Source organism: Erythranthe guttata, chromosome 6 (assembly GCF_056151865.1).
Source record: "Erythranthe guttata isolate IM_541 chromosome 6, IM_541, whole genome shotgun sequence".
In the NCBI taxonomy this organism is placed as follows: domain Eukaryota; kingdom Viridiplantae; phylum Streptophyta; class Magnoliopsida; order Lamiales; family Phrymaceae; genus Erythranthe; species Erythranthe guttata.
The window spans coordinates 2461771-2486752 of record NC_142538.1 but is presented as its reverse complement, the minus strand read 5'-3'; the positions used below and the strand labels follow the sequence as shown (position 1 = coordinate 2486752).

Here is a 24982-nt window from a genome sequence, read left to right as displayed (position 1 = left end):
GGCGGATTTGTATGGCCCAACAGATGCTGCGATGTGCAAGATGTTCCGCACCACTCTCTCCAAGAGGGCAATGAATTGGTTCAACTCCCTACCCCTAGGGTCCATAGACACCTTCGCTCGGTTGTCGACCCGATTCACCAACCAATTCGCCATCAACAAACAATACGCCAAGACCCCAGCTCATCTTTTCTCTGTAGTACAGAGAGATAACGAAACGCTCCGCAACTACATTAAGCGTTTCGTAGAGGCCGTCCACGAAGTCCCCAGTGTGGGGCAAGACATGCTTTCCGGGATTATGCAGCAGAACTTGAAACCTGGTAGATTCAAAGAATCTATCGCCGGAAGACCCCCAGGCAACTTAGAGGAGTTGCTGAATCGAGCCGAAAAATACGTCAGGATAGAGGAAGCCTCTACCCACGCTCCTCCTAAAAGGAAAAGAGAAGATGACCGTCAAGACAATAGGAGACGTGACGACCGACGTCCACCATTTCCACCTCAAACCCAACCCTCTTCCTCCTACAATAGGTTCACTCCGCTAAACGCTCGCCTCACAGAAATCCTTCACGTGATAGAGCAGAAAGGTTTAACAGAACCTCCACGTCCTATGCAGCCAAACGCAAAGCGAGAGAAATCGGATCGGTATTGCCGATTCCATAAGGACAGAGGGCATACTACGGAAGAATGTGCACAACTCAAAATGGCGATTGAAAGGCTGATCAAACAAGGCCATTTAGGCGAATACATTGATAAGCCGCGAAATAAGCGCCGTGATGATCCTCCACGGCGAGATAACAATCGAGAGCAGCAGCAAAGACGAGAGGATGGAGGTCATCGACGTGACCTAGATAACAATGATAACCAACCTACCCGAGGAATCATCTCCTTCATCTCCGGAGGACCGGCGGGAGGCGATTCACATAATGCAAGACGCACACTCGCTCGATCAGCGCGCATGAATCAAGAACGCGCTTCTCCATCCGAACGCGTATATCAGATACGAAGACCTGATCACAGCATAGTCTTCAACTCCTCCGACCTTGAAGGTCCAGAGGAAGACCATGTCGACGCATTAGTGGTAACAACAACGGTGGCCAACTTCTTGGTCAAAAAAATATTAGTGGATGGTGGGAGCTCAGCTGACATCATGTACCTCCATGCTTTTAAGCAGCTAGGCATAGATAATGCCCGTTTTAGTCCCATCTCCACACCCCTGAAAGGATTCACAGGAGAAGGCATTTTGTCAATGGGAGAAGTGGAGCTGCCTGTTTCATTAGGGGAAGACCCCTGTCGAATCACGAAACTAATCAAGTTCCTCGTCGTCGACCGGCCATCACCCTACAACATCATTCTGGGGAGGCCAGCCATCCACACATTCAAGTCAGTACCTTCCTCCTACCATCAGAAATGGAAGTTCCCTACTCCCTATGGAATGGGAGAAGTGCTTGGAGATAGACGTCTCGCTCGAGAATGCTATGCAAGGGCCCTACGAGAACCCTCAAAGAAGCCTAAACCGCCCGGAAAGGGAGACGATACCCAAAAATCCGACAAACGGAAGTGGGTCAATGCAATCATTGAGGACAATAAAGAAATCCTCATCAGTGTACCAGACGATAGCATCAAGCTAGCGGCTGTCGAAGAGCTTAAGCTCATAGAGCTCACACCTGGAGATGATTCCAAACTCCTACGCATCGGATCTGATTTAGATCCTGAGACGGAGCAGCAACTAATCAACTTCCTGCGACACAATGGAGATGTGTTCGCATGGAAAGCCCAAGATTTGTCGGGCATTCCCCCTCAGGTAGCCCTACATCGACTTAACGTCGACAAGAGGATGAAGCCAGTCAAACAGAGGAAACGAACATTTGGACCCGAACGCAACAAGCATATCAAAGCAGAAGTGGCTAAACTTCTAGAGGCAGGTCATATACGACCAGTTCAGTATCCTGAATGGTTGTCGAACGTAGTGCTCGTTCCTAAACCCGGAGGAAAATGGAGATTATGCGTAGACTTCACTGACCTCAACAAAGCCTGTCCTAAGGACCCATTTCCTCTACCCAGAATCGATCAGCTCATCGATTCAACCTCGGGGTGCGAACTCCTCAGCTTCCTCGATGCATACCAAGGATATAACCAGATCTTACTTGCACCAGAAGATCAAGAGAAGGCTAGTTTCATCACTGACCAAGGCATCTACTGCTATCGAGTCATGCCCTTCGGGTTAAAAAACGCAGGAGCCACCTACCAGCGTCTAGTGAACAAAATGTTCGCAGATCAGATCGGTAAAAATATGGAGGTGTATATCGACGACATGCTCGTCAAAAGTGTCAAGGTCTCGGACCACCTAATTGATCTGGATCAGTGTTTCGCCACCCTGCGAAAATATAAGATGAAGCTCAACCCCCTCAAATGTTCATTCGGAGTTAAGGGAGGCAAATTTTTGGGTTATATGATTTCGCAGCGAGGAATCGAAGCTAATCCCGCTAAAATCGAAGCAATCACCTCCATGGCTCCGCCAACATCGATCAAGAAAGTTCAACAACTCAACGGCTGTTTAGCATCCCTGAATAGATTCATTTCAAGATCAGCGGACAAGGCTCTCCCATTTTTCAAGATTCTAAGGGGAGGAAAAAAGTTCGAGTGGGATGAGGCATGTCAAAAAGCCTTCACTGAGCTAAAGTCATACCTCGCTTCACCACCCTTGCTCACAAAACCTCAGCCGGGAGACACACTCATGCTGTACTTAGCTACCTCGGCTGATGCCATCAGCGCGGTCCTCATCCGAGATGGAGGAAGAGGTCACCAACCCATATACTACATAAGTCGCGCTCTTCAAGGGGCCGAGCAACGCTATACCAATATGGAGAAGCTCGCTCTCGCCCTCATCAACGCAGCCCGGAAGCTTCGACCTTACTTCCAGTCACATCAAGTAGTGGTTCTCACCAATTATCCACTGAAGCAAATACTAAGGAGTCCTGAAACGTCCGGACGATTAGCAAAATGGGCTATAGAGCTAAGTGAATACGGAGTAGAATTCAAACCCCGCCCAGCTATCAAAGCGCAAATACTGGCTGACTTTCTAGTCGAAATGACCACAGTAGAAGAAAGCACCTCTCTACCTACTTGGTCCGTCAGCGTCGATGGATCTTCTACTACAACAGGAGGTGGAGCGGGCATCGTACTAACAAACCCTGACGGAGACGAATTCGAGTATGCTCAACGCTTCGAATTCACAGCCTCGAACAACGTCGCTGAGTATGAAGCGCTGATAGCAGGAATCCGCCTCGCCCTAGCAGCCGGAGCGCGCAAGCTCCTAATCCAAAGCGACTCTCAGCTCGTCGTCAACCAAGTACTTGGAGCTTACGAGGCTAAAGAAGACACCATGGCCAAATACTTAGCTCTCGCGCACACTCTCTTATCTAAATTCGAGAGCTACGAGATAAGACAGGTACCTCGCTCCAATAATATCCATGCTGACAAATTAGCTAGGCTTGGAAGCTCCATGGCCAGCATCGGAAGTCGGAAGGTGACGCTCCTCACCTCACCTCAGCCAGAGATAACTTCACCCACAGAAGTACAGTACACCGAGGAGGATGAACCATGCTGGTTCACTCCAATCCTGAAATATCTCAAGAAGGGAGAACTTCCAGCGGAATCCACCGAAGCACGAAAGTTAAAAACGAGAGCCGCTCGCTTCGTCATACTGGGAGAAGAATTATACAAACGAGGGTTCTCATTCCCTTACCTCAAGTGCCTCGACCCGACCACAGCGGATTACGTACTTAGAGAAGTACACGAAGGCATCTGCGGAAATCACTTAAGCGGGAGAACTTTAGCTCTCAAACTACTGAGGCAAGGCTACTATTGGCCAACGATGCATGAAGACGCGAAGAAGTTAGTCCGGAAGTGTAAACCCTGCCAAGAGCATGCAAATATCACTCACCTACCAGCGGCATTAATGCAACCAATTGACAGTCCCATCCCTTTCGCCCAATGGGGGATGGACTTAGTTGGACCATTCCCACCCGCCACAGGAGGACGTAAGTACCTCATTGTAGCAGTGGACTACTTCACCAAATGGGTGGAGGCGGAACCCTTAGCACGTATCCGAGAAGAAGAAGTCATCCAATTCCTATGGAAGAACATCGTCTGCCGCTTCGGAATCCCACGTTCCATCATCTCGGATAATGGGACCCAATTCTGCGGTGACAAAGTAAAAACTTGGTGCCTCGGCCTAGACATCAAGCAGTTCTTCACATCCGTAGCAAATCCACAAGCTAACGGCCAGACGGAGGTCACGAATCGCACTATACTCCAACACCTTAAGACAAGGCTTGGGAGTGCCAAAGGAAAGTGGGTGGACGAGTTGCCTAACGCACTATGGGCTTATCGCACAACCCCACGAGCAGCAACCGGAGAGTCACCTTTCAACCTAGCTTTCGGAACAGAAGCTATAGCACCCGTTGAAATAGGTGAACCATCTTGGAGAATCACCAACTACGATCCAACAGCTAATGAAGAAGCTATGCGAGGAAGCCTAGACCTTGTAGATGAGCTACGAGAGATCGCCTACATCCGGCAACAGATGTACAAATCGCGCATGGCCAAGGCATATAACTCAAAGGTCCGTCCCCGCTCTTTTCAAGTTGGAGATTTAGTCCTCCGGAAAGCTGAAGCCTCTCACCCCATCGGTAAGCTCGACCCAAAGTGGGAAGGACCGTATAAAATCACCAAAGTCGTCAACACCGGAGCATACCGTCTCGAGAACACTGACGGACACCCTATACCCAGAACTTGGAATATAGGGAACCTCAAACGGTTCTACGCCTAAGGTATACATCTACCTTACTTCAGATCAGTTGAGATCATCACCCATATTTCTTCTATAGGAAAATTACTCACGAATTGCCACCCATGCAGGCTCCACGACCTTCCACGTCAATTGTCTTGTAAAGCTGCTTCTACATGGTTGGAAATTTGACACCACACGACGAGGTACGTGAACGTCCCACCTAAACTGGGGGGCTAGTAATTTTTACTTACATCAGCGAGTCATAATTACATCCCACCATCTTATTACAGATTGAGAGCCAATTACGAGGGGATGCATATTACTCAATCAACGGCCCAAAGAGCGAGAACACTCCAAACCACATCGCCAAGGGTAACTATACTTCCACTAGCATTCAACACACGGATGATCTTATTTACTCCTACTAACGTGAAAAATAATTCCACTAGCAGGCATGATCACATAGTAACTCGCAGCAACTCACGAGTTGATTTCATATCCCGAAGTGCGAGGAAGAAAAAACATCCCCGTAATATGGTACGTAGATCGGCAATGCACATCCCCTCAGCTTCAATTACTAAGTCTTCAATACAAATGCTTAGACAAAATTCTTTTTTCTCAATTATATTTGACAGGCATAGAAACGCCAAAAGAAGTCAATCTACCATCAGCACAGTAAAACAAACGAGTACAAGAAGACGTGGAAGAAGAACAAGCGTAGTACAATCACTTAGAATATTTTTTTTTTATCAAGTTAATTTATTTGTTTAGCGGTATTTATTTACAGTCGCCTCACATAGGCTTGTAACAACGCAACCTTGCTATCATCGAATAAATCAATTCTTCTTTGCCCTACTCTCTGTGCTATCACATCTACACAAATTATCTCTTACCAAGAGTTCAATTCAAAACAACCTTACAAACACTTAGAGAGACTTAGAAAATCCATATAGCCTGGCCAGCTGGATTCTCTAAGTCCCTTTATTTGTTTCACGAGGTGTTAATTTTAAAACGTGGCCACGGACAAATATAATTAAGACCCAAGCGGTCCGAACAAAGGGCACGACCCTTAACAAAAACCTTGGGAGACTGATCCCCTCCTCAAGTACATCGCGTACAATGCTAAGTGTAAATACATATAAGCAACGCAATAATTCTTGACAATGTCAAAATAAATAAATCGGAATATTAAATTTCAAAGTCAAACAAGGCAGAAAATCAAATGAAAGAGTAGTGGACATACCCATCTACATCAGCGATAAAAACAAACTAAGAAATCCATAAAAAAAAAAAAAACATAATAGTGATAAAAATAAAGGGGGAAGAAGGATAACTATCCTAGCAACTAAGTCTAAGCTCCCCTACCGCGAGCGGACGACGTACCCACGGTGGAGTCATCCGCAACCATGTCGTTCACGACCTCTGTGCCCGTCCCATTAACATCTATTTCATCCTCCTCTTCATCGGATATGCCAGCTTCCATTCCACGAATCACTTCCTCGCTGATACCACCCGCATCGCGCAGATATTTGCGACAAGCACGCACTAATGGCTTATAAACCACAGCCAATGCGTGCTCCTCAATCATAGCAGCACACTCATCACTACCTCGGAAACTAGCTTTAGTCTCCTCCACAATGGACTCCTTATAAGCCGCACCACCTGATGTCGCGAGGAACCTCTTCCCCGTCGCCTTCTCAGCTTCATATTTCTCTTTGAGCTGATCGTAACATTCGTTCAACTTATGAACATCATCTTTATAAGCCTGCGCATCACCCCGGATAACCTCGAGCTCCTCCGTCCTCTCAGCAAGCTCCTCTGTCCTCCGAGCAAGCTCTTCAGAGCGTAGAGCGAGATCGGACCGCGCTTCCTCCAACTGACTTAGAAGCTCATCCTCACGTGCTTGACTTCGAGCCCGATCCTCTTCCTTACTAGCTTCCGCATTCCTACCGTGCTCCACGAGGTATCTCCAAGTCGCTACCAACTAAAAAAAAAAAAAAAAAAAAAAAAAAAAAAAAAAAAAAATTTTTACAAGGAAGAGAGGGAGTAACGTCTAATCTTGTTTTAAGAAAAAAAAGACTCACCCGACAGATGTCCCCACCGGCTAACTCCAACATGTGAGAAGGACCCTTACCAGACATCCGAGCACGATCATACTCCCGAACAAATCCCTCGGTACTCAACAAGGGCAAATCATGGTCCGACACATCCCAATACGACTCCTTACCGTCGCGATTCACACCATAGGTAAACAATTGTTTCCCTCCTCCACCATGGAAAGCATAAGTTTCCTCTGGCTCTACCCGTGGACGCTTAGGCACAGCCACATACTCAGTATCCACCCTCTTTCCCTTGCCACGATCCCTCTTCGGTGGACGATCTTCCACTACGCCAGCACTGCTACGATCATCTGCTACTACTCGAGGACTTTCTACATGAACCTCCTCGCGAGGCAAACCATTCGAAGAACCTCCCAACTTAGAGGGAACCTTCTTCGATGCCTTCTTCGACGTCCCATTCGCCTTCGCTCGAAGTGCCGCAAAGGTGATACCACCATCTACAAAAGATAACAAACACATAAGAAACATGAGGTATACATGACCAAAGAACTACAAAAAATAAAAAAAATAAAAAAAAAAAAAAAAAAAAAAAACAAAAAAACAATTCAAGACAACAAAAGGATATACGACGCTGACCCTCCACCGTCGGTATCAAACTCCTCGGATCAAATTCCACATCGCACAACCCAGATTCCTCAATCCTCTTCGCCATATTTGCAGTTATCGCGAAACTCTCACACGAAGGATTCCAAACTACGGGAACGTCAAAAGTGGGAGCCCTCACGTAAAAAAAATAGGTCTTCCATTTCCCCAAAGATAGCTTCACACTCTTCACGAATTGGTAATGAACGCGAGGATGAAAGCAAAAGAAAGGCATCTTAGTGGGCCGATGTAACGTAAATAACGCCTTGAATAAACTCACAGACACAGGCAGACCTACTCGAACCACCCTAAAATGAAATGCCTGGAACATCAGAACAGCAGTGGGCGTTAGCTGACTATACCCAATCTTGAATTCCTCGCAAACCTTCAACAAGGTAGGATGCGGTGTAATCTGAGATGTGCACGTCAAGTACCCCAAAAATACCGTATGAAACCCATCGGGTGGCGAATACAAGCGATCGCCCTTCCGAGGCAACAACAACTCGACATTACTCGGCGCTCCAGATAAACGACGAATAGCCTGCAAATGCTCTTCAGTCAATACACTGTCAAAATTAATTAAGTCCAAATTAATTGGCTTAATTTTCTTTTGCCTCCTCGTGTCAACCTCAACATCACCCGGCGGAATATCATCTTCCTCCTCCTCTTCATCCGTCAACTCAACTTCACTACTTGGCGCCGTATGATTACTCGCCAACGGTGCTTGATTCGAATCATCACTATCGCTCCCAAAATCCACGACTTGACGCCCATACCGACGTCCACTGGAATTCGCTTCATCAACAGTAGGGCAAATATTAATATTGTTACGCACTTCTACATCGTCACTCCACGATTCAATAATTTCTCGCCGACCAAAACTTCCCCCGGTGAAAACAACACGCGAATCAGCACCCTCGGAAATTTGCTCGTCAATTTCGCCCGAACCGGGCTCAAAACCGGCATCTAACGCGCCCTCACGCGCGCGCGTGGCCCCAAAAGGGGCGGATCCACGCGCGCGCGCACCAACTGACTGCCCAGCGCCACATGGCGCCTCCTCTATAGCCGGACCCCGCGCGTCAGCTTCAATCCCACCTTCCGACGCGCGCGCGCGTCGCTTAGAGGCTGATTCGCGCGCGCGCGCGTCGTCACCCTGTTCCCTCCCACGTGGCGCCTCCTCACTCGCCATACTCCGCGCGTCCCCCTCGTTCCGCCTTTCTGACGCGCGCGCGCGTCGCTGGGGATGCGCGCCCGCCTGCTGCACATTAATGGCCACGCGCGCGCCTCTCTCAACTCCAGCTCCCGACGCGCGCGCGCGTCGCTCTGCCTCATTACCAGCCGTGTGCACGTGACTTCATTTTATATAATATATTTATTATTTTACCCTAATTTTTATTTTCTATCTTTCAATTACTTGTCTCATTCTAGCATTTGTCATAAATTGAGACATTGTATTTTGTTTATTTAGTAAGTAAAAATTTACTTGAGTTCATGGTTTTAATAATGTGGTAGATGAAAGTAGGAAAAAAAAATGAAGCATACTACATCATCTAAATTATGTTAAGTCCTATGAAATTAAAGATTTTATATTTTCATTGCATTAGTAAGTTGTGAAAGTAATTGTAATTGTATTCTTTTGTTTGTACAACTTGAATATATAGTGACACTTGAACCGAAAAATAACCGAAACCGAACCGAAACTGAAAGAAACCGAACCGATAAAAAACCGACATACACGGTTTTTAATTTTACAAAAACCGATATATTCGGTTCGGTTCGGTTTTTGGCTAAAACCGAACCGAACCGACCCGTGCACACCCCTAATAATAATTGGGAGAGTGAAATAATATGAGTTGAGAATGTATTCTATATTTAGAACATTTTATAAGGAAATTTCACGTGCAAAGAACGATTAGGTCGGCAGGGTTTGTGGATAGGAGATTATTAAATTAGATTTCACAATCTCAACATTCTGCCCAAGATAAATTATAGAATCTGTATATATTATATTAATATATAATTTAGTAATTCCATGCATATTTATCTTTTTTTGCAATTAGTAGATATATGAGTTGAGGTATGGGCTCAGCTATAATGGCTAATTCATAAATCTCAACTACTACTACCCTCTTTGTTAATTAGCAACTCAAATTTTATTACTAGATCTGTCATAAAATACTATAATGGCATCTCAATATATATATATATATATATAGAGAGAGAGAGAGAGAGAGAGAGAGAGAGAGAGAGAGAGAGAGAGAGAGAGAGAGAGAGAGAGAGAGAGAGAGAGAGAGAGAGAGAGAGAGAGAGAGAGAGAGAGAGAGAGAGAGAGAGAGAGAGAGAGTGTGTGTGTGAGAGAGAGAGAGAGAGAGAGAGAGAGATTAATGCATGCCAACCAAGATAAGATTTAATTTTTACTCTCATTATTTTATTGTTCAGCAGGTTTACAGCAGTTATTCATCTATATAATCCTCTCTCTTCAACTCAAACTACCATTCCATCTCACTACATATATACAGAGTTTAGAGAGAGAGAGAGAGAGAGAGAGAGAGAGAGAGAGAGAGAGAGAGAGAGAGAGAGAGAGAGCTAGTGAGAGAAAGAAGCCATGTCAGGCGGTGCTAACGTTAAACCTGTAGAAGAATGGTTCGAAAACCTAGGCGAAGCAAAGGAAACCCGGACCAAGATCCATTTCTACTTCCAGGATGTTCTCGGCGGAGAAAGCCCCACCGTGTACAAGGTGGCTCAGTCGGGCATCACCGCCACTTCTCCGACAACTTTCGGCCAGATCAGCATGGTCGATGATTTGCTCACAGCTGGGCCTGAGCCCGATTCGGAGGTAGTGGGCCGGGCCCAAGGTACAATCGGGTTTGCTGATTTGCACGACACCGCAATCCACATGGGCCTCAATATTCTGTTCACACAGGGAAAGTACAAGGGGAGCACCGTCACCGTTTCGGGTCGGAACCCGATCTTCGAAACGGATCGTGAGCTGGCGATTGTTGGCGGGACCGGGTGTTTTCGGATGGCGCGTGGGGTTGCGATCAGCAATACTCACTCGTTTAACGTGGAAACTAACTACGGTGTTCTTGAGTACACTCTCTACATCACTCATTACTGATCGTCGTCATGATTGCGTCACTGTGACGCATGCATGCAGATTAATCTCGTCTTTTTTTTTTATTTATTTAAATAATAATTAATGTGTTGTTTTGATTTTTCGCCAATAAATTATGTATGCTGCTCCCTTTGGTAGTGATGCTGAGTGGTTGTGTATGTCTATTTGAATTTTACGAAATTGTTTTTATTATTATTTTCAACAGATACTTTTTCTTAATCTTTTACGTATATAATATTCATTGTACTATTAGTTCAATGGATTATAAAGCTCGTTTCTCGAACTGAAGTTCTTAAAGCAGCAACGAGATTAAGTAATTTTATATTGAGCTACGAGAAAACTATACAAGAAATTCTAATTATATTAAGAAAAATGAAAAACAAAACAAGATTGATGATGATACGAAGTTCAATAAAAATCAAACGACTATTTAAACTATATTTTATCAGACCTTCATAGATCTATACATATTATTTTCATGTATTATTAATTAATTTATATAATATATGGGACTTCGTAAAACAATTCAATTGAGTGAATTATTATCGGAAGAAAAATATTATTCAATTGAAATTATTAATTTATTGTACTTAACGCATTACTCATCAAAGGTGATTAGTATTAATGTTTTGTTTCTTTCAAGAAACAATTGAAATGGCAATATAAAACTTTGTTAATATTTTAAACAAGTCAATTTAGAATGTAGAGAGAGAAAATTCTGAGGTGAGGAGAGAGAAAATAGTGAATTGTGAGTTGTGACGGTGAAGTAAAGATAAAGAGGTTTTTTAATCGACTTTACATTATATCAGTGAGATTTCTCTAAAACCCTTGTTCTTCCCCCTTTCCTTTCTTCCTCTAATTTTCGCCGTCGGATTCATTCTGCAATCGGCCCTAACTTTGTAATTTATCTCATTTTCTTCATTGCTTTCAATTATTACTGTTCTTACGTTTCATCTATTCCTCTCTTTTTTTTTTTTTTTTTTTTTTTGATTTATGCGATTTGAGGTTTCCTCTAGGTCAATTCGTAGTTGAATTCTTCGAAAATTGTCTTGTTTTTATCCAATTTATTTATTTTTTGTGCATTTTCGGTAATAATATTTATCCTGCAAAATTTGATTTGGAGCAATTGTATTGATGGTGGACAGGCATAAATGGCGGCGCAATTAGTCAGAGAATGGGTTGGAATTGAGCAGTTTCCTGCTGCCACTCGGGACAGCGTGGTCGAATTGTTGGCAGATTTATTCAAACAGGTTCGAAATTCTTGCTTTGATTTTACCTTATTGACATTGCATTACATACCTTTTGGCTACCCGAAAAGCAGCAAATTTTTGTATAATAAAATACAGGATTTCAATTCTCATGTCAGAAGATTATAGAAAATCTAATACAGTGGATAATCAATTGTCTATTTACTTATGCAATGCGTTTCAAGCCATTCGTTCTAGGTGGTTCTATCAATAGCTGTTTACGTAAATTGAGTTTTATGAAGCAACATTATTTGTTACTTCTTGTAGAATGTCGACACATTGACAATCCTTGTGCTGGGGAAAGGTGGTGTTGGTAAGTCTTCCACGATTAATTCAATTATAGGCGAGCGAGTCGTAACTGTCAGTGCTTTCCAGGTATTATTATCCGCTGCCTGTAATTTTTTCGAAAAGCATGTTTCTTGTACAATTGTGCTTTTATGTACGATGCGATTTTTAACGACAACGTGTCTGCATTTTATCTCAGTCGGAAACACCAAGGCCAGTAATGGTCTCACGGTCTCGAGGAGATTTTACTTTGAACATTATCGACACACCAGGCCTTGTTGAAGCAGGATACGTAAGCAACCAGGTGCTGGATACCATAAAAAGGTTCGAACATTGAAGCAGTCACTTTATTTAGCATTTTAGATACATTTAAAATGTAATATTATTACATATCTTGGGTAAAAAAAGGATATCTTGTTTATTGTTGTAACATTTTCTTTCCTTGGGGTAGCTTTCTTGGTAGGTTCCTTATGACAAAGACGATAGATGTTTTGCTGTATGTGGACCGTTTGGATGCGTATAGAGTGGATAATTTGGACAAGCAGATTGTGAAAGCTATTACTGAGAGTTTCGGCAAAGAAATATGGCATAAAGCAATTGTGGTTCTCACTCATGCTCAGCTATCACCTCCAGATGCATTGAGTTATGAAGAGTTCTTTGCCAAGAGATCCGAGTCTCTTATGAAATGTGTTCGTCAAGGTGCTCGACTTAGCAAAAAGGATGTTCAGGTATACTCTCAGTTTACGGCACTTGATTTTTCCTCTTCTTAAGGCAAGTTCGTTTTCTGTGGTACTGGTACCCTTAATCTACAAAATTTACACTGCAAGGTCGTCATTCTGGAGTGAAAACCTCCTATCTTTGGTGTTTTTCTTTGCTCATGAAAAGATTGCGAATGAGGTTATTCTTCTATAGATTGTGTCTCCAAGCATATATAAAATAGCTATTTAACTTGGGTTAGTCATTAGCAGCTAATCTTTAATGAATATTGCCCTGTGATTTAATGTTTTAGTCAGCAATTCAGCATTGTGGTTTTACGCACTTGGATATGGTCTGTTTAGATAATCATTTTCTACAAAAATTACATCCCGGAGTTTTTTAAAATATTACACATAGGTCCAAATGTATTCTTGTCTAAACAAATTTAATGAATAGTACTTCAGGGGCAAAATTTGATTTCCTATTAATTTTTAAATGATCTCGGCAATCTTCCGTTGGGTCAATAAACAGAAACTCGGAAAGGGGGAAATCTATGACGAAGGAAATCTCTCATGGGTGTTTTTTTATGTTTGAAAGTTAGTTGACATGTTCTGTAAGTCGGCCAAATCTCAGGGGTATTATTTGTAATCAACCCTATTATGATATCTATATCTTGATAATTCAAAGCCCTAGTAAAATATGTGAAGAGAAACATGTCACTGGATAATTGGCATAGGAGAGTAGAAAACCTTAATTGGCATAGGGAGACGAGTTTCCATTGTTTTTATTCTAACTACGATTTTTTTATTGTTCTTAGAATAATGTGATACCTGTTGCTTTGGTTGAGAACAGCGGGCGGTGTAACAAGAATGAACACGATGAGAAGGTATATATATTTTCTTAATAGTAAAACTTCTATCTTTTTTTTCTCGAGACTCTTCATGTTTAACTTTCTAAAAATCATATTTTCCAAATTGCAGATTCTTCCAATCGGCACTCCTTGGATTCCTAATTTAATCCAGACCGTCTCTGAAATTGTCCTAAATGGGCAAAAGGGTATTATCGTAGATCAGAGGTTGATCGAAGGGCCAAATGCTAACGACAGGGGAAAGCTATTCATCCCATTGATCCTAGCTTTCGAAGTAACCTTTTCTTTGCTTTTAAATCTTCGTAATATTTTTACATGGAAGAATTTTCAATAACAGAATTTTTTTTTTGTTTTTTGCAGTACTTGTTTGTCATCAAACCGATTCAGAGGGGGATCAAGAATGATGCTGCTAGAGAGGCTAAGCCTTTGTGGGCATGAATAATCGGTTGAAGAATGTCCGTTTTCTTGAAATAATTTGTTCGGGTTTTTCAGATATTCTCTCGCTTTGTGCTAAGCTTGTTTTCCTTTTCTGGTCAGAGTTATATGTAATTTTTGAAATACAGTACTCACAACAGGGATGCTTCTCCAGGCAGTAGAAATTAGAAATTTGATATGCAGAGCCGTCTTTTTGCATACACCAGTGTTGTCCAATAAATGAAAAAAAAAAAAAAAAAAAAAGAAATTTCAAAAATGAATTTTTTTTATTCCAATTCCGATTTTGAAAATTCCGGAAGATGAAAATGTGATTCAATTTTGGAATTTTTCAGAAAAAATATCAAAAATATTAATTTAAAAAACATCATTTGTCTACATCCATATAAAATTGGGAAACCATAAAATTTCCTCCTTATACAAATATGTAATAATATTTATATGATAAATACACTTTTGCTGAATTTTGGATTATTTATAAAAATTAAAATTGGATTAAAAATAAATGGATTTTTTTTTAATGTATACTCTCGATTTTGATCCAATTTGTTTCAAAGAAACTCAAAATCAGAGTTATTTTTTTTACAAATCGTTTCTTTAAATCGTTTATTTATAAATCAGAATTACCAAAAAAAAGATGACGGTTGTGTACGGAAAAGGCCTTTTGGCGCGAAACAGCAGTATATATAAATGAATGCACCTGATATCAGATTTCTCATACGCCACTTTAAACCGAAAATACGTATACCTCCATCTCCATTCAAAAAAAAAAAGAAAAAACTCACATTAAAGAAAACTCCAACAATAAAATAATCTCACCTGTATTCTTTTCTTTTTTCTCTGGGATTTTCGAGCAGCATAATTGATTAGCAATGGATGATGTGTGCGATTGGAGACTTCATTCCGATTGGTATTCTCCGACTCGCCTCCACAACAGTCCGGTGAAGTACGATTTTCCGGTAATAATAATAAAAAAAAAAAAAAAAAAAAAAAAAAAAAAACAGTTTCAATTATTTTCAAGGCATTTCTTGGATAATAACTATGATTATTATTTTTTTCTCTGAATTAAGGGGGATAGGTTCATCCCGAACAGGAGCTTGATGGATCTTGATCAAGCCCATGGTGTTTTGACGAACAAAATTACTAAACTACCCTCCAAGACGACAAACTTTAAAGTTTGTTCCTTTTCCATTTTATTTCTCATTCTTCTCTTCATGTTCACAGTTTATGGTTGAAGGATTCTTGAATAAATTTGTGGGTTTTAATTATGTTCGTCTATGTTTTTTCGTTCGTTTTCGATTGTTTCACTTTATCGTGGGATTTAGTTCCTTTTCCGTGTTGGAGTTTCTTGACAATGTAATACAGATTGTTATTATATATATGAAAGTAGTGATCTTTAAATTTTATGGTTGAGTGATTAATTAGGCTGGTTGGTGTGTTCTTGTTTGATTAAATTACAGATCGAACAATATAGGCGGAATTTAAAAAATCTCACTGTGAGTGCCGAAGGAAGGCCATTTCAAATGCTCGTTTTCAGGGGCAGCCCCAAATCGAATCGAAAATTGAGCCGCGAAATACAACGCAGCAGTGAAGACCTCCCTAGTTATAATAACCCCCCTCGACAATTCCCCAAGGTTCGGTTTCGGTTTCGCTTATATATATAAGTCGAAAAAATCTTGCTCGATTTTGTTGTCCTTGTTTTGATAGCCACTTGTTGAGTGAGTGACTAATATTTTAATTGGATTCTTAATTCTTTAATACAGAAAGAAACTCTTGTTCTCGATGCACCCAACATAACGAACGATTACTATCTCAGCATAATGGATTGGGGGGAATCGAACATTCTAGCGGTTGCTTTGGGCACAAAAGTGTTCTTATGGAACGCAAATAGTCGGGAAATCGAATTGTTGTCCGAAGTTAGTGAGATTAATGACTATCCTGGTAGTGTATCGTGGTCCAAAGATGCAAAAACAATTGCAGTAGGGTATAATTCCTCGAGAATAATTCTCTACGATGCCGAGTCTCTCAAGCCCGTAAGAAAATCTGGTTTTTTTTTTTTACACACTATGTACGATGTAGTTAGTGTCTACGAATCGAAGTCATTAGTTTCAATTGTATGTCTTAATTTTTTTTTTTTTTTTTTTTTTTTTTATACAGGTGAGATCCCTAAACGGTCACCGGGGAAAGGTGGGGTCCATTGCGTGGAACGGTCATATATTAACATCCGGAAGCCGCGATAGAGCCATCATCAACCATGACGGTAAAAAAAACAAAAAAACAAATCCTTTTCTTTTTTTTCCGTCTTTCACTACTTTTAATCTCGAGTTTGTTTAACAGTAAGAGCGAGGAATAGTGTAGTGTGCCGAGTTAAAGCTCACGAGGGTGAAGTTTGTGGATTGAAGTGGTCAAGAACAGGGAATATACTCGCGAGTGGTGGAAATGACAATTTATTGTACTTGTGGGATTCGTGCAAAATGAGCTCGATGAATAATTTGTACCGATTTGATGACCATTGTGCTGCTGTAAAAGCACTTGCTTGGTGCCCTTATAACTATAACGTTTTAGCCTCGGGAGGCGGCTCTAGTGATTGCTCTATCAAGATGTGGGACATGCAGAAAGGAGCATGCATTCGAAGCACCGACACTAAAGCACAGGCGAGTTAGATTTTTTTTTTCAAGATTTTTTTTTTTTTGAGATCATTTTTGTGTCGAAATGTTAGATCGATTCTTTTTTTTTTCCGGTGGATAGATATGTGGGTTGCAGTGGAATAGGCATCATCAAGAAATATTAAGTGGGCATGGCTATGGCAATGGCTCTGAATCACAAAACAGATTATGTTTGTGGAGTTACCCTTCGATGACTCGATTAGGAGAATCAATTGATCTTGGAGCTAGAATTCTCCATCTGTCCCAGGTTTGGTTTAATGTTGTAAGAAATATTGATGAATGCAAGAATCTTTAAAAGTAATTTCTTTATTTTTTTTTACAGAGCCCTGATGGTTTAACGGTGGTCTCGGCTGGAGAAGACGAGACTATTCGATTCTGGGATGTATTCGGTCCTGCATCAAATGCTAATCCAAGGGTTTCATATTTGGATAGTCTTTTATCTCTCAGAGAGTCACCAATAAGGTGACAAAATATGCTGTTTAAAAAAAAATCGATCTCAATCACCTATTAAGTAAGCGTCTGTAAATCGAAGCTCGAAATTTTGGTTTAATACTTGTTATTTGGTATCATGAGACGAAAGAGATATCAGAAAAATCAAAAGCTCGTTGAGGTTATTATCAACAAACAAATTACTACAAATCGATCACCCACGTTATCACAAGTTGAAGAAAAAAACACCAAAGTGTCGAGTTGGTCATAGTATTTATTCAAGAAAATCCTTTCATAGCAAAGGACTCTTAAGATACTTGTCCGATAAAAACTAAAAAAAAATAAAAATAACAGCTTCTGCAAATGGGTTCAAAATTCAACTCAAGCAAGCAGAAACAATGAACACAGAAAAAAAACTCGGGGATACGATGAAGACTTGTCTTCCCTTTTAACCTGTAAGAGCAGCATTGAGAGCACTGTGTACATCGACACCAATTTGTGCTTCAGCTTTCTCCGCATCAGTCGATGCTGAGTTTAGCTTTTGTTGGAACTCTGCAAGGCCTTTCTGGACCAAGTTTGGGTCAAGGCGGTCAACGGGTGTGGCCTCGATAGCTATTATATCCGCAACAGAGTTTGCATGGATAAATGCAAAACCACCGCTCAAGAAATATTTGCTGATGTCATTACCTTCATGAACTGATATAACTCCGGGCTTTAGCTCGGCAATTGTAGCTACATGACCTGGCAGAACACCCATCTGTCCAGTAGTTGCTGGTATTATCACCATATCAACCTGAAAATCCATAGAAAAAGAGGAGTTTCACTCTTTGAAAATATTACAAAAAGAACTATCACAAGTCATCAGTCAAAATTCGGAGCTTCGTGATCTTCTTAATGAACCTGAGATGGTTGTCTCATGGCAAATCAGAAAAAAAAATCAAGAATATATATAGGTAAATGAGTATGCTCGTTATTTGATCACAATCAACTCAAGTAATTGACTCACTATGGTCTACCGTTGGTAACTATCACAGCTCACAGGCATTATACAGCTTAAAAATGTTCTTCTAGTAACGATACAAAACATTTAGCCTACCAATTACAACGGAAAAAGAACCCTAAAAGTGAATACTCCAAAAGGAGAGGTCTCACTCATGAACAGAAGGAAACCTAAGGTGATTATCATGAAACCGAACAACAAATACAGCAAATATGTATTATTTGAATTTAAGTTTAAGGTCTAATCTAGACTCGGACTACTTTCGAAATATCTTAATTGTTGGAGCATTGTAGCTGCTGTTACAATTGCATAAGATGCAAAGAGATGTTAATAATCATCGTATGTCCTAAATTTTTCACCATCAGTTTAGCAAAACTAAATCCATCTACAAACCGGGCATTGTAACTTGAGGGCTTGGGCCTCATGATGGAGGGCAAAGCATTTGCAGAAATGAAAATCGTAACAATGAATTTGACTAATAAATACTATGCAAGTTGATATTTGCTATTCAGATAACATATTTAGTAATAGCCAGCTTCAACCAAAAGATGGTTTCCGAGGCGTCGGAATCCAAATTAAGAAACCCTATTTCCTGTAAGAAAACGCCAGCATACTTCAAATACGGTCACATTCTTCACGAAAGGATTTCAACAAATCATACATCCATAAATCAACAGCTCAACCCCAGCAATTAATCGGACCAATCGATAAAAACACACATCGCGTTAAAAACCTAGACACAAATCAGACGGTGAGCACCAGTTCCGCATATCACTATTTTCCTTTTCACAACAAAAATACCCAAAAAAATCATCTTCTCCGGTTCCGGCAACAAGCTCGATTAGAGAATGATTTATATATATCTACAGGTAAATCAAATAAAGCATAGATTAGTGAAATTGGTACCTGTTTGGCGGATAAGACGGAATCGTAAGGGAGCACCAAATTAACGGTGAGCTTTGACGGTATGGTTGACGGCGTTGGTGGACGGGGAGCCATGTACGCGGAGGGTGTCCTTGGGGGATCTATGGTCGGGATCATTTTCTTCCAAGCGTCAACAAATTTGGAGTCTCCAGACGTCTCAGCTGGTAGATCGGCGGCGTATTGACGAGTCCACCGCATCGTAGCGGCGGAAGCTCGGCTGAGGAGGAATCGTGGGCCCTGTCGCAACATTTCGAGGAGGCTGAGTGTGTGTGTGTGTGTGTGTGTGTTTTCTGCTGCGTGTGATTTTTATTTTGGGGGAGAAAATGGAGGATCGGAGAGAACCAGAGTGAGATTTGGGAATTTTGGATTGATGTAGCGGACCTCTATTTCTATAAGAATTCCAGGCCCAAATGGACCTTTATGAGGCCCGGCCCATAAGATTCGGTTAATCACAAGACCATTAATTTTATTACAAATAAATAAATAATAAATAAACTAAACGGTAAATTACGGCACTCCTGAGGTAATGTCAAATTACGAAACCTCCTCCTATTTAGCTTCTTAGTTCTTACATGTTCACCCTTGCAGTGACAAATTTAGTGAAATCTTCTAGATTATATGGACTATTCTCAAGTTTGTAACTATTTTATCCCATGCGAGCTCCACGTTTTGAAACAAGGTATCATAAAATGTGTTTTTTGACTTGATTATATCAGATTGTGGTGCAGTAGAAACTGCATTTTTTGAAAAAACGAGTACAAACTAGATAACATTTCACGGAATCTAGAAGATTATGTTGAATTTGACATCATAAGAGTGGACATAGAAGAAAATTCGTAGTTGAGGGTAGTTGTATCCAAATATAAGAGGTTCTTTCGTAATTTTAACATACCTCAGGGAGCTGGTTGTAATTTACGCAAAAAAAAAAATAAAAAAAAAAAAAGGAAAATTGGAGCTTAGTTGAACTGGTTTGTCGGAGGATGGCGGTCGGCACACTTTGGGCGGCGTAAACTGCTGAAATGCCCACACTGCCATCACGCAACGCCGGCGAAGCCACCAAATTATCAACAAATATCAAAACCCAACTCTCCAAATTCAAGCTCCCGTACTCCACCTCACTCTTCCCTTCCAATCTAAAAAATGCGTTCTCCAAAACACCCACAACCACCGGCTCCTCCGCCGCCGCCGCCGCGAAAACCATCCAAATTGAGGAGGATACCCCATCTCAAAATTCAAACTGCAACAAATCCAAGAAAGCCATAGCCGCGGCCAAACTGATCAACACCAAACCCTGGGCGGCGCCACTAGAATCCCGCCTCTCCACCGCCCTAACCCCACTCTCCCAAACAGCCTTCTTCCAAACTCTCCGCCGCATCAAAACCCCATCAAATGCCCTCCGCTTCTTCAACTGGGCCCAAAGCTCAGGCTTCACCCACAACCACCACTCCTACTTCATCATGCTCCAAATCCTCGGCCGGGCCCGACACCTCAACCCGGCCCGAAACTTCCTCTTCTCCATCCCCAAGAAATCCAACAACACCGTACCCCTCACCGACAAGTTCTTCAACAGCTTAATCCGTAGCTACGGCGACGCGGGCCTCTACCAAGAATCACTAAAGATATTCCAAGTTATGAAATCGATGGCCGTTTCGCCCTCCACCGTCACATTCAATTCGCTTTTCTCGATCCTGCTCAAGAGGGGCAGAATGGGAATGGTTTTTGAGCTCTACAACGAAATGCTCAAGACCTACGGGGCTAAACCGGATTCGTACACTTTCAACGTTTTGATAAGAGGGCTGTGTATGAATTCGAGTGTCGACGAAGCATTTAGAATGTTTAAGGAAATGGAGAAGTTCGACTGCAAACCCGATTTGATTACGTACAATACCATCATCGATGGCTTGTGCAGAACCGGAAAAGTTAGCATTGCTCGTAATGTGGTGAAGGGATTGTATAAAAAGTGTGAGGATTTGAGGCCGAACGTTGTTACCTACACCACTTTGATTAGAGGGTATTGTGGGAAACGAGAAATCAAAGAGGCGTTGGATGTGTTCAGAGAGATGATTGATGGAGGAATTACTCCCAACGCGATTACTTGTAATACACTCATACAAGGTCTTTGCGAATCTCAAAAGTTCGATATGATAAAAGAGGTTTTACGGGAATCCGGAGGAACTATTGTCCCCGACACGTGTACTTTCAATACGATGATGAATGCTCATTGTAGTAGTGGGAATTTGGAAGAGGCGTTAATTTTTTTCGAGAAGATGAAGGAGATGAATGTGAAACGGGATTCGGCTACGTATACTGTGATAATTCGCGCTTTGTGCGAAAACGGGAATTTCGAGAAGGCAGAGGAGTTGTTGGACGAGTTATTCGGCGAGGAAATCTTGTTGCGTGGTGATAATTGCACGCCTATTATTGCAGCATACAATCCGATATTTAACTATTTATGTACGAATGGGAAAACCAAGAAGGCCGAGAGGGTTTTCAGGCAGCTAATGAAAAGAGGGACGCATGATCCTATCGCTTTCGAAACCTTAATCTTTGGACATTGCAACGAAGGGAATTTTGAAGATGCGCACAAGCTATTAATCTTGATGTTGAGGAGAGATTTCTTGCCTAGTGTGAAGATTTACGAGTCCTTAATCGAGGGTCTATTAAAGAAGAAAGAAGCGAATCTAGCACACGACACTTTAGAGAAGATGCTGAGAAGTAAGTATACTCCAAGGGCGTCGAAATTCCACGGCGTTCTAATGGAGCTCGTCGAAAAGGAATATGCCAAAGAATCTGCGGATTTGATGGGGCTGATGCTGGAGAAAGAGATCCGACCGAACGTGAATCTGTCGACCGATGTCGTACGGGTTCTGTTCAAGAATTGTATGAACGACAAGGCGTTCGAGATTCTCACGAGTCTTTATGGAAATAGCTACGTTGTGAACATGGAAGAATTGGTTTCGTTTCTTTGCGGGGGAGGGAAATTGGTCGAGGCAGGTGAGTTGTTGGTGTTTGGTCTGAAGAACGACCAGATTGTCGATTTAGGTTTGTTTGATAGAGTTGTGACGAGCCTTTGTAAAGGTGGTATGGCGTTAGAAGGGTTTCGTGTTTACTATGAATTGTTGGAGAAGGATGTTCAACAACCGTTGGGGTGCGTTGAGGATTTGAGGAATGCCCTTGTCGATCAAGGTAAATTGACGGAAGCCGATTTCGTTGCTAAGAGGATGACTAGTAATTTTGTTGCAGTTTGAATGTACCTTGTTCTCGCAGGTTCTTGACTTGAAGTTCGTCAATTTTGATCCGGATATTTCCGATTTCGGAACAATGATTCTTTTTTTCATTTTGCGCTTTGAAAGTTTTGATTTTTTTGGATTTTTTTGAAGTGGATATGAATACATAATAAATTTAGGTATATTATTATTATTAATTTTGATTTCTTAGCTATATTTCAAGAACCTTTTTTTCGTATGAATTACGGCCCTCAAACTAACTGTTAGACAGGCTTGCTAAATCGAGAGAATTTAGGAAATTAAATGATTATATGACATGGTGTTTATTTAAGACTCTTTTATCTTATATTTTCTAAATAAATGTCTTCTAATTATAAAAAGTATATATATATATATATATCTCCTGCTCCTTTTTCTACATTTCTCGTGGTCTTATTATTCTAAATACAATTCACGAAACTCAATCCCAAAAGAGATACTATTCCGTTTGATAGCTCTTAATGAGCTCTTATTGGAACCAATTTCTGATTCGGTAAGAGATTACCAAATTCAGCATGTTTGAAATTAACATCTGAACCAAGCCAACAGTCTCTTACCTATTCAGCCGAAAATATTGGGCTTATTCATTCAAAGGGCAAATGCTACAAATTTTGTCAAATGCTACAAAGAACAAGTCTTATAAAGTGTAATTGCAAAAAAAAAAAATAAAAAAAAAATAAAAAAAATTAGCGAATTCAAATCCATTACAAGAGCACTCGAACCCTAGACCTTTACCCTATTGGTAAATACTAATTACAAATTAAACATCCCAAATGAGCACCAAATTAAACATCAGATTAAAGTCTTATAAACTCTAATTGAATTTAGAACCAAATTCAACATCAGATTACCCCCAAATGAGCACCAAATTAAACATCAGATTAAGTCTTATAAACTCTAATTGAATTTAGAACCAAATTCAACATCATATTAAGTTCTTAAGATTAGGTTCTTAAGTTCAGAATCAGTAAGAGTAAGAGTTCAGTCCTATAGTTGTACTGTTACTCAAAGACGGGGCTTCTTGCATGATGGCTGCTGAGGTTGAGTTGTTGCTTTTGTCTTCCGTTTCTTGCTAGCTGCATCGGGAGATTGGACTTCCTCGTTTGTTTCGCTAGCTCCATCAGAAGATTGGACTACCTTTTTCGCTTTCTTCACAAAAAAAAAAAAGAAAAAGAAAAAAGAACAGACATCAGCTAAGTAATTAATTAATTAAATCTCCAATATATATAACTCCATATATATACCTCCATATACACTCTTTGAAATGATAAAGAAAAAGAATATATATGTATAATTTCAATTCTTTGAAACGAAATTGAAATTAGTTTTTCCCGAAAAACTGAAATAAATTACCTTTACCATAAAATTATTGAAGCTGGGAAAACATCGGATACGAGCGATGACCGGATGACCATTGTCAGTGGCTCTCCTTGCCTTCTCGTGACTGTGAACTTCAATTATTTTCTTAAACCTAATTTTGGCAGTCTTAAGAAAAAAAAAGAAAAATAGTAAAAAACTATTAGTTTAATCAATTAAAGTTAAAAGAAATATTTATAACAATAATTACCTGAGGGATCACATGATCCTTTTGAAACACGCCGGTGTACGGGTAGTCTTTCTGGAGACAGGCCCCATTACAGACCCCATTACGCTTGGCATAGGCCAATGGGTGATAATGATCCGACTCGTAAAAGGTCATCTCATCTATCGGACACATCATGTATGGTGGAACTTTTTTATATCCATAGCAAGAATTGGGAAATTCTTTCCACATGTGGTCGGCAATCTGTTGTGCCGACGCCTCATATAAAATCTTTGTAATTCGCATTGGCATAAAGTCGTCTTGCTTTTGCATGCATCTCCAAAGACAGTACGACAGCAGCGGCTGCTTAGACGAAGCAATCTGAAAAAAGAATGCAACAACCAAAATGCCAAACTTGGTCAATTTATAAGCAATCCATGAAACTGTACAGATAGCATGTATATGAACTAATATCAAAATTACATTATTATTATCATTATCATGATCATTATCATAATCATTATCATTATCACGATCATGATCATGATCATCATGATCATGATCATGATCATGATCATTATCATTATCATTATCATGATCATTATTACTATCATGATCATGATCATGATCATGATTATGATGATCATGATCATGATCATGATCATTATCATTATCATGATCATGATCATGATCACAATCACGATCACGATCATCATCATCATCATCATCATCATCATCATTATTATTATCATTATCATTATCATTATCATTATCATTATCATTATCATTATCATTATCATGATCATCATGATCATGATCATGATCATTATCATTAGACACGGCCACGGGCCGGTTCGGACCGGTTCACGGTTCACATTTTCCGGAACCGGAACCGGCCCGTGGCGTGCACGGTTCATCGGGCCGGGTCGGGCCGGTTCACGGGCCTATCCGGGCCGGTTCCGGGTCGGCCCGGAAATTTTGAATTTTTTTTTTTTGTTTTTTTTTTTTTTTGAAATATTTAATGAATAAGTAAATTAAAAG

The 24982-nt window shown here is 40.9% G+C and overlaps 5 protein-coding genes across 7 annotated transcripts; 4 read left to right on the top strand and 1 right to left on the bottom strand.

Annotated features, from left to right (window-relative positions):
- The first annotated feature begins 9954 nt into the window (after positions 1-9954).
- On the top strand, positions 9955-10841 carry LOC105977384 (dirigent protein 21). The gene has a single exon (XM_013002684.2). It carries the CDS (start codon positions 10097-10099, stop codon positions 10607-10609), a length of 513 nt encoding a protein of 170 aa, XP_012858138.2. The 5' UTR covers positions 9955-10096; the 3' UTR covers positions 10610-10841.
- Positions 10842-11257: 416 nt separating this feature from the next.
- LOC148769889 (translocase of chloroplast 34-like) lies at positions 11258-14319 on the top strand. 3 transcript variants are annotated; one of them, XM_088819386.1, is made up of 8 exons: positions 11258-11414; positions 11752-11856; positions 12121-12228; positions 12338-12462; positions 12590-12866; positions 13652-13720; positions 13815-13976; positions 14063-14319. In XM_088819386.1, the coding sequence occupies exons 2-8, from the start codon at positions 11758-11760 to the stop codon at positions 14138-14140; spliced, it is 918 nt and encodes a 305-aa protein (XP_088675512.1). In that variant the 5' UTR covers positions 11258-11414; positions 11752-11757; the 3' UTR covers positions 14141-14319. The 3 variants fall into 3 exon arrangements, with proteins under 3 accessions (XP_088675512.1, XP_088675510.1, XP_088675513.1); XM_088819384.1 differs by having other exon boundaries at positions 11299-11505; XM_088819387.1 differs by having other exon boundaries at positions 11309-11386.
- A 518-nt stretch (positions 14320-14837) lies between these two features.
- Positions 14838-17598, top strand: LOC105977465 (cell division cycle 20.2, cofactor of APC complex). Its single transcript, XM_088819383.1, has 8 exons — positions 14838-15093; positions 15205-15309; positions 15595-15768; positions 15898-16167; positions 16292-16394; positions 16472-16788; positions 16883-17047; positions 17123-17598. Exons 1-8 carry the CDS (start codon positions 15007-15009, stop codon positions 17264-17266), a joined length of 1365 nt encoding a protein of 454 aa, XP_088675509.1. The 5' UTR covers positions 14838-15006; the 3' UTR covers positions 17267-17598.
- On the bottom strand, positions 17386-19541 carry LOC105977797 (ATPase, F1 complex, delta/epsilon subunit). Its single transcript, XM_013003178.2, has 2 exons — positions 19136-19541; positions 17386-18022 (listed from the first exon to the last, which is right to left on the bottom strand). The coding sequence occupies exons 1-2, from the start codon at positions 19400-19402 to the stop codon at positions 17678-17680; spliced, it is 612 nt and encodes a 203-aa protein (XP_012858632.2). The 5' UTR covers positions 19403-19541; the 3' UTR covers positions 17386-17677.
- A 537-nt stretch (positions 19542-20078) lies between these two features.
- On the top strand, positions 20079-22488 carry LOC105977969 (Tetratricopeptide repeat (TPR)-like superfamily protein). Its single transcript, XM_013003372.2, has one exon. The coding sequence runs from the start codon at positions 20173-20175 to the stop codon at positions 22399-22401; it is 2229 nt and encodes a 742-aa protein (XP_012858826.2). The 5' UTR covers positions 20079-20172; the 3' UTR covers positions 22402-22488.
- Positions 22489-24982: the final 2494 nt, after the last annotated feature.

What these genes read in the sequence shown, in the direction of transcription:
- LOC105977384 (XM_013002684.2), top strand. Translation starts at nt 10,097, where the DNA reads ATGTCAGGCGGTGCTAACGTTAAACCTGTAGAAGAATGGTTCGAAAAC.
- LOC148769889 (XM_088819386.1), top strand. Translation starts at nt 11,758, where the DNA reads ATGGCGGCGCAATTAGTCAGAGAATGGGTTGGAATTGAGCAGTTTCCT. An exon ending in TAACTGTCAGTGCTTTCCAG is followed by an intron (nt 12,229 to 12,337) that starts GTATTATTATCC and finishes ATTTTATCTCAG; the next exon opens with TCGGAAACACCAAGGCCAGT. An exon ending in AGAATGAACACGATGAGAAG is followed by an intron (nt 13,721 to 13,814) that starts GTATATATATTT and finishes TCCAAATTGCAG; the next exon opens with ATTCTTCCAATCGGCACTCC.
- LOC105977465 (XM_088819383.1), top strand. Translation starts at nt 15,007, where the DNA reads ATGGATGATGTGTGCGATTGGAGACTTCATTCCGATTGGTATTCTCCG. An exon ending in CGGTGAAGTACGATTTTCCG is followed by an intron (nt 15,094 to 15,204) that starts GTAATAATAATA and finishes CTCTGAATTAAG; the next exon opens with GGGGATAGGTTCATCCCGAA. An exon ending in AGCCATCATCAACCATGACG is followed by an intron (nt 16,395 to 16,471) that starts GTAAAAAAAACA and finishes TTTGTTTAACAG; the next exon opens with TAAGAGCGAGGAATAGTGTA.
- LOC105977797 (XM_013003178.2), bottom strand. Translation starts at nt 19,402, where the DNA reads ATGTTGCGACAGGGCCCACGATTCCTCCTCAGCCGAGCTTCCGCCGCT. An exon ending in CCGTCTTATCCGCCAAACAG is followed by an intron (nt 18,023 to 19,135) that starts GTACCAATTTCA and finishes ATGGATTTTCAG; the next exon opens with GTTGATATGGTGATAATACC.
- LOC105977969 (XM_013003372.2), top strand. Translation starts at nt 20,173, where the DNA reads ATGCCCACACTGCCATCACGCAACGCCGGCGAAGCCACCAAATTATCA.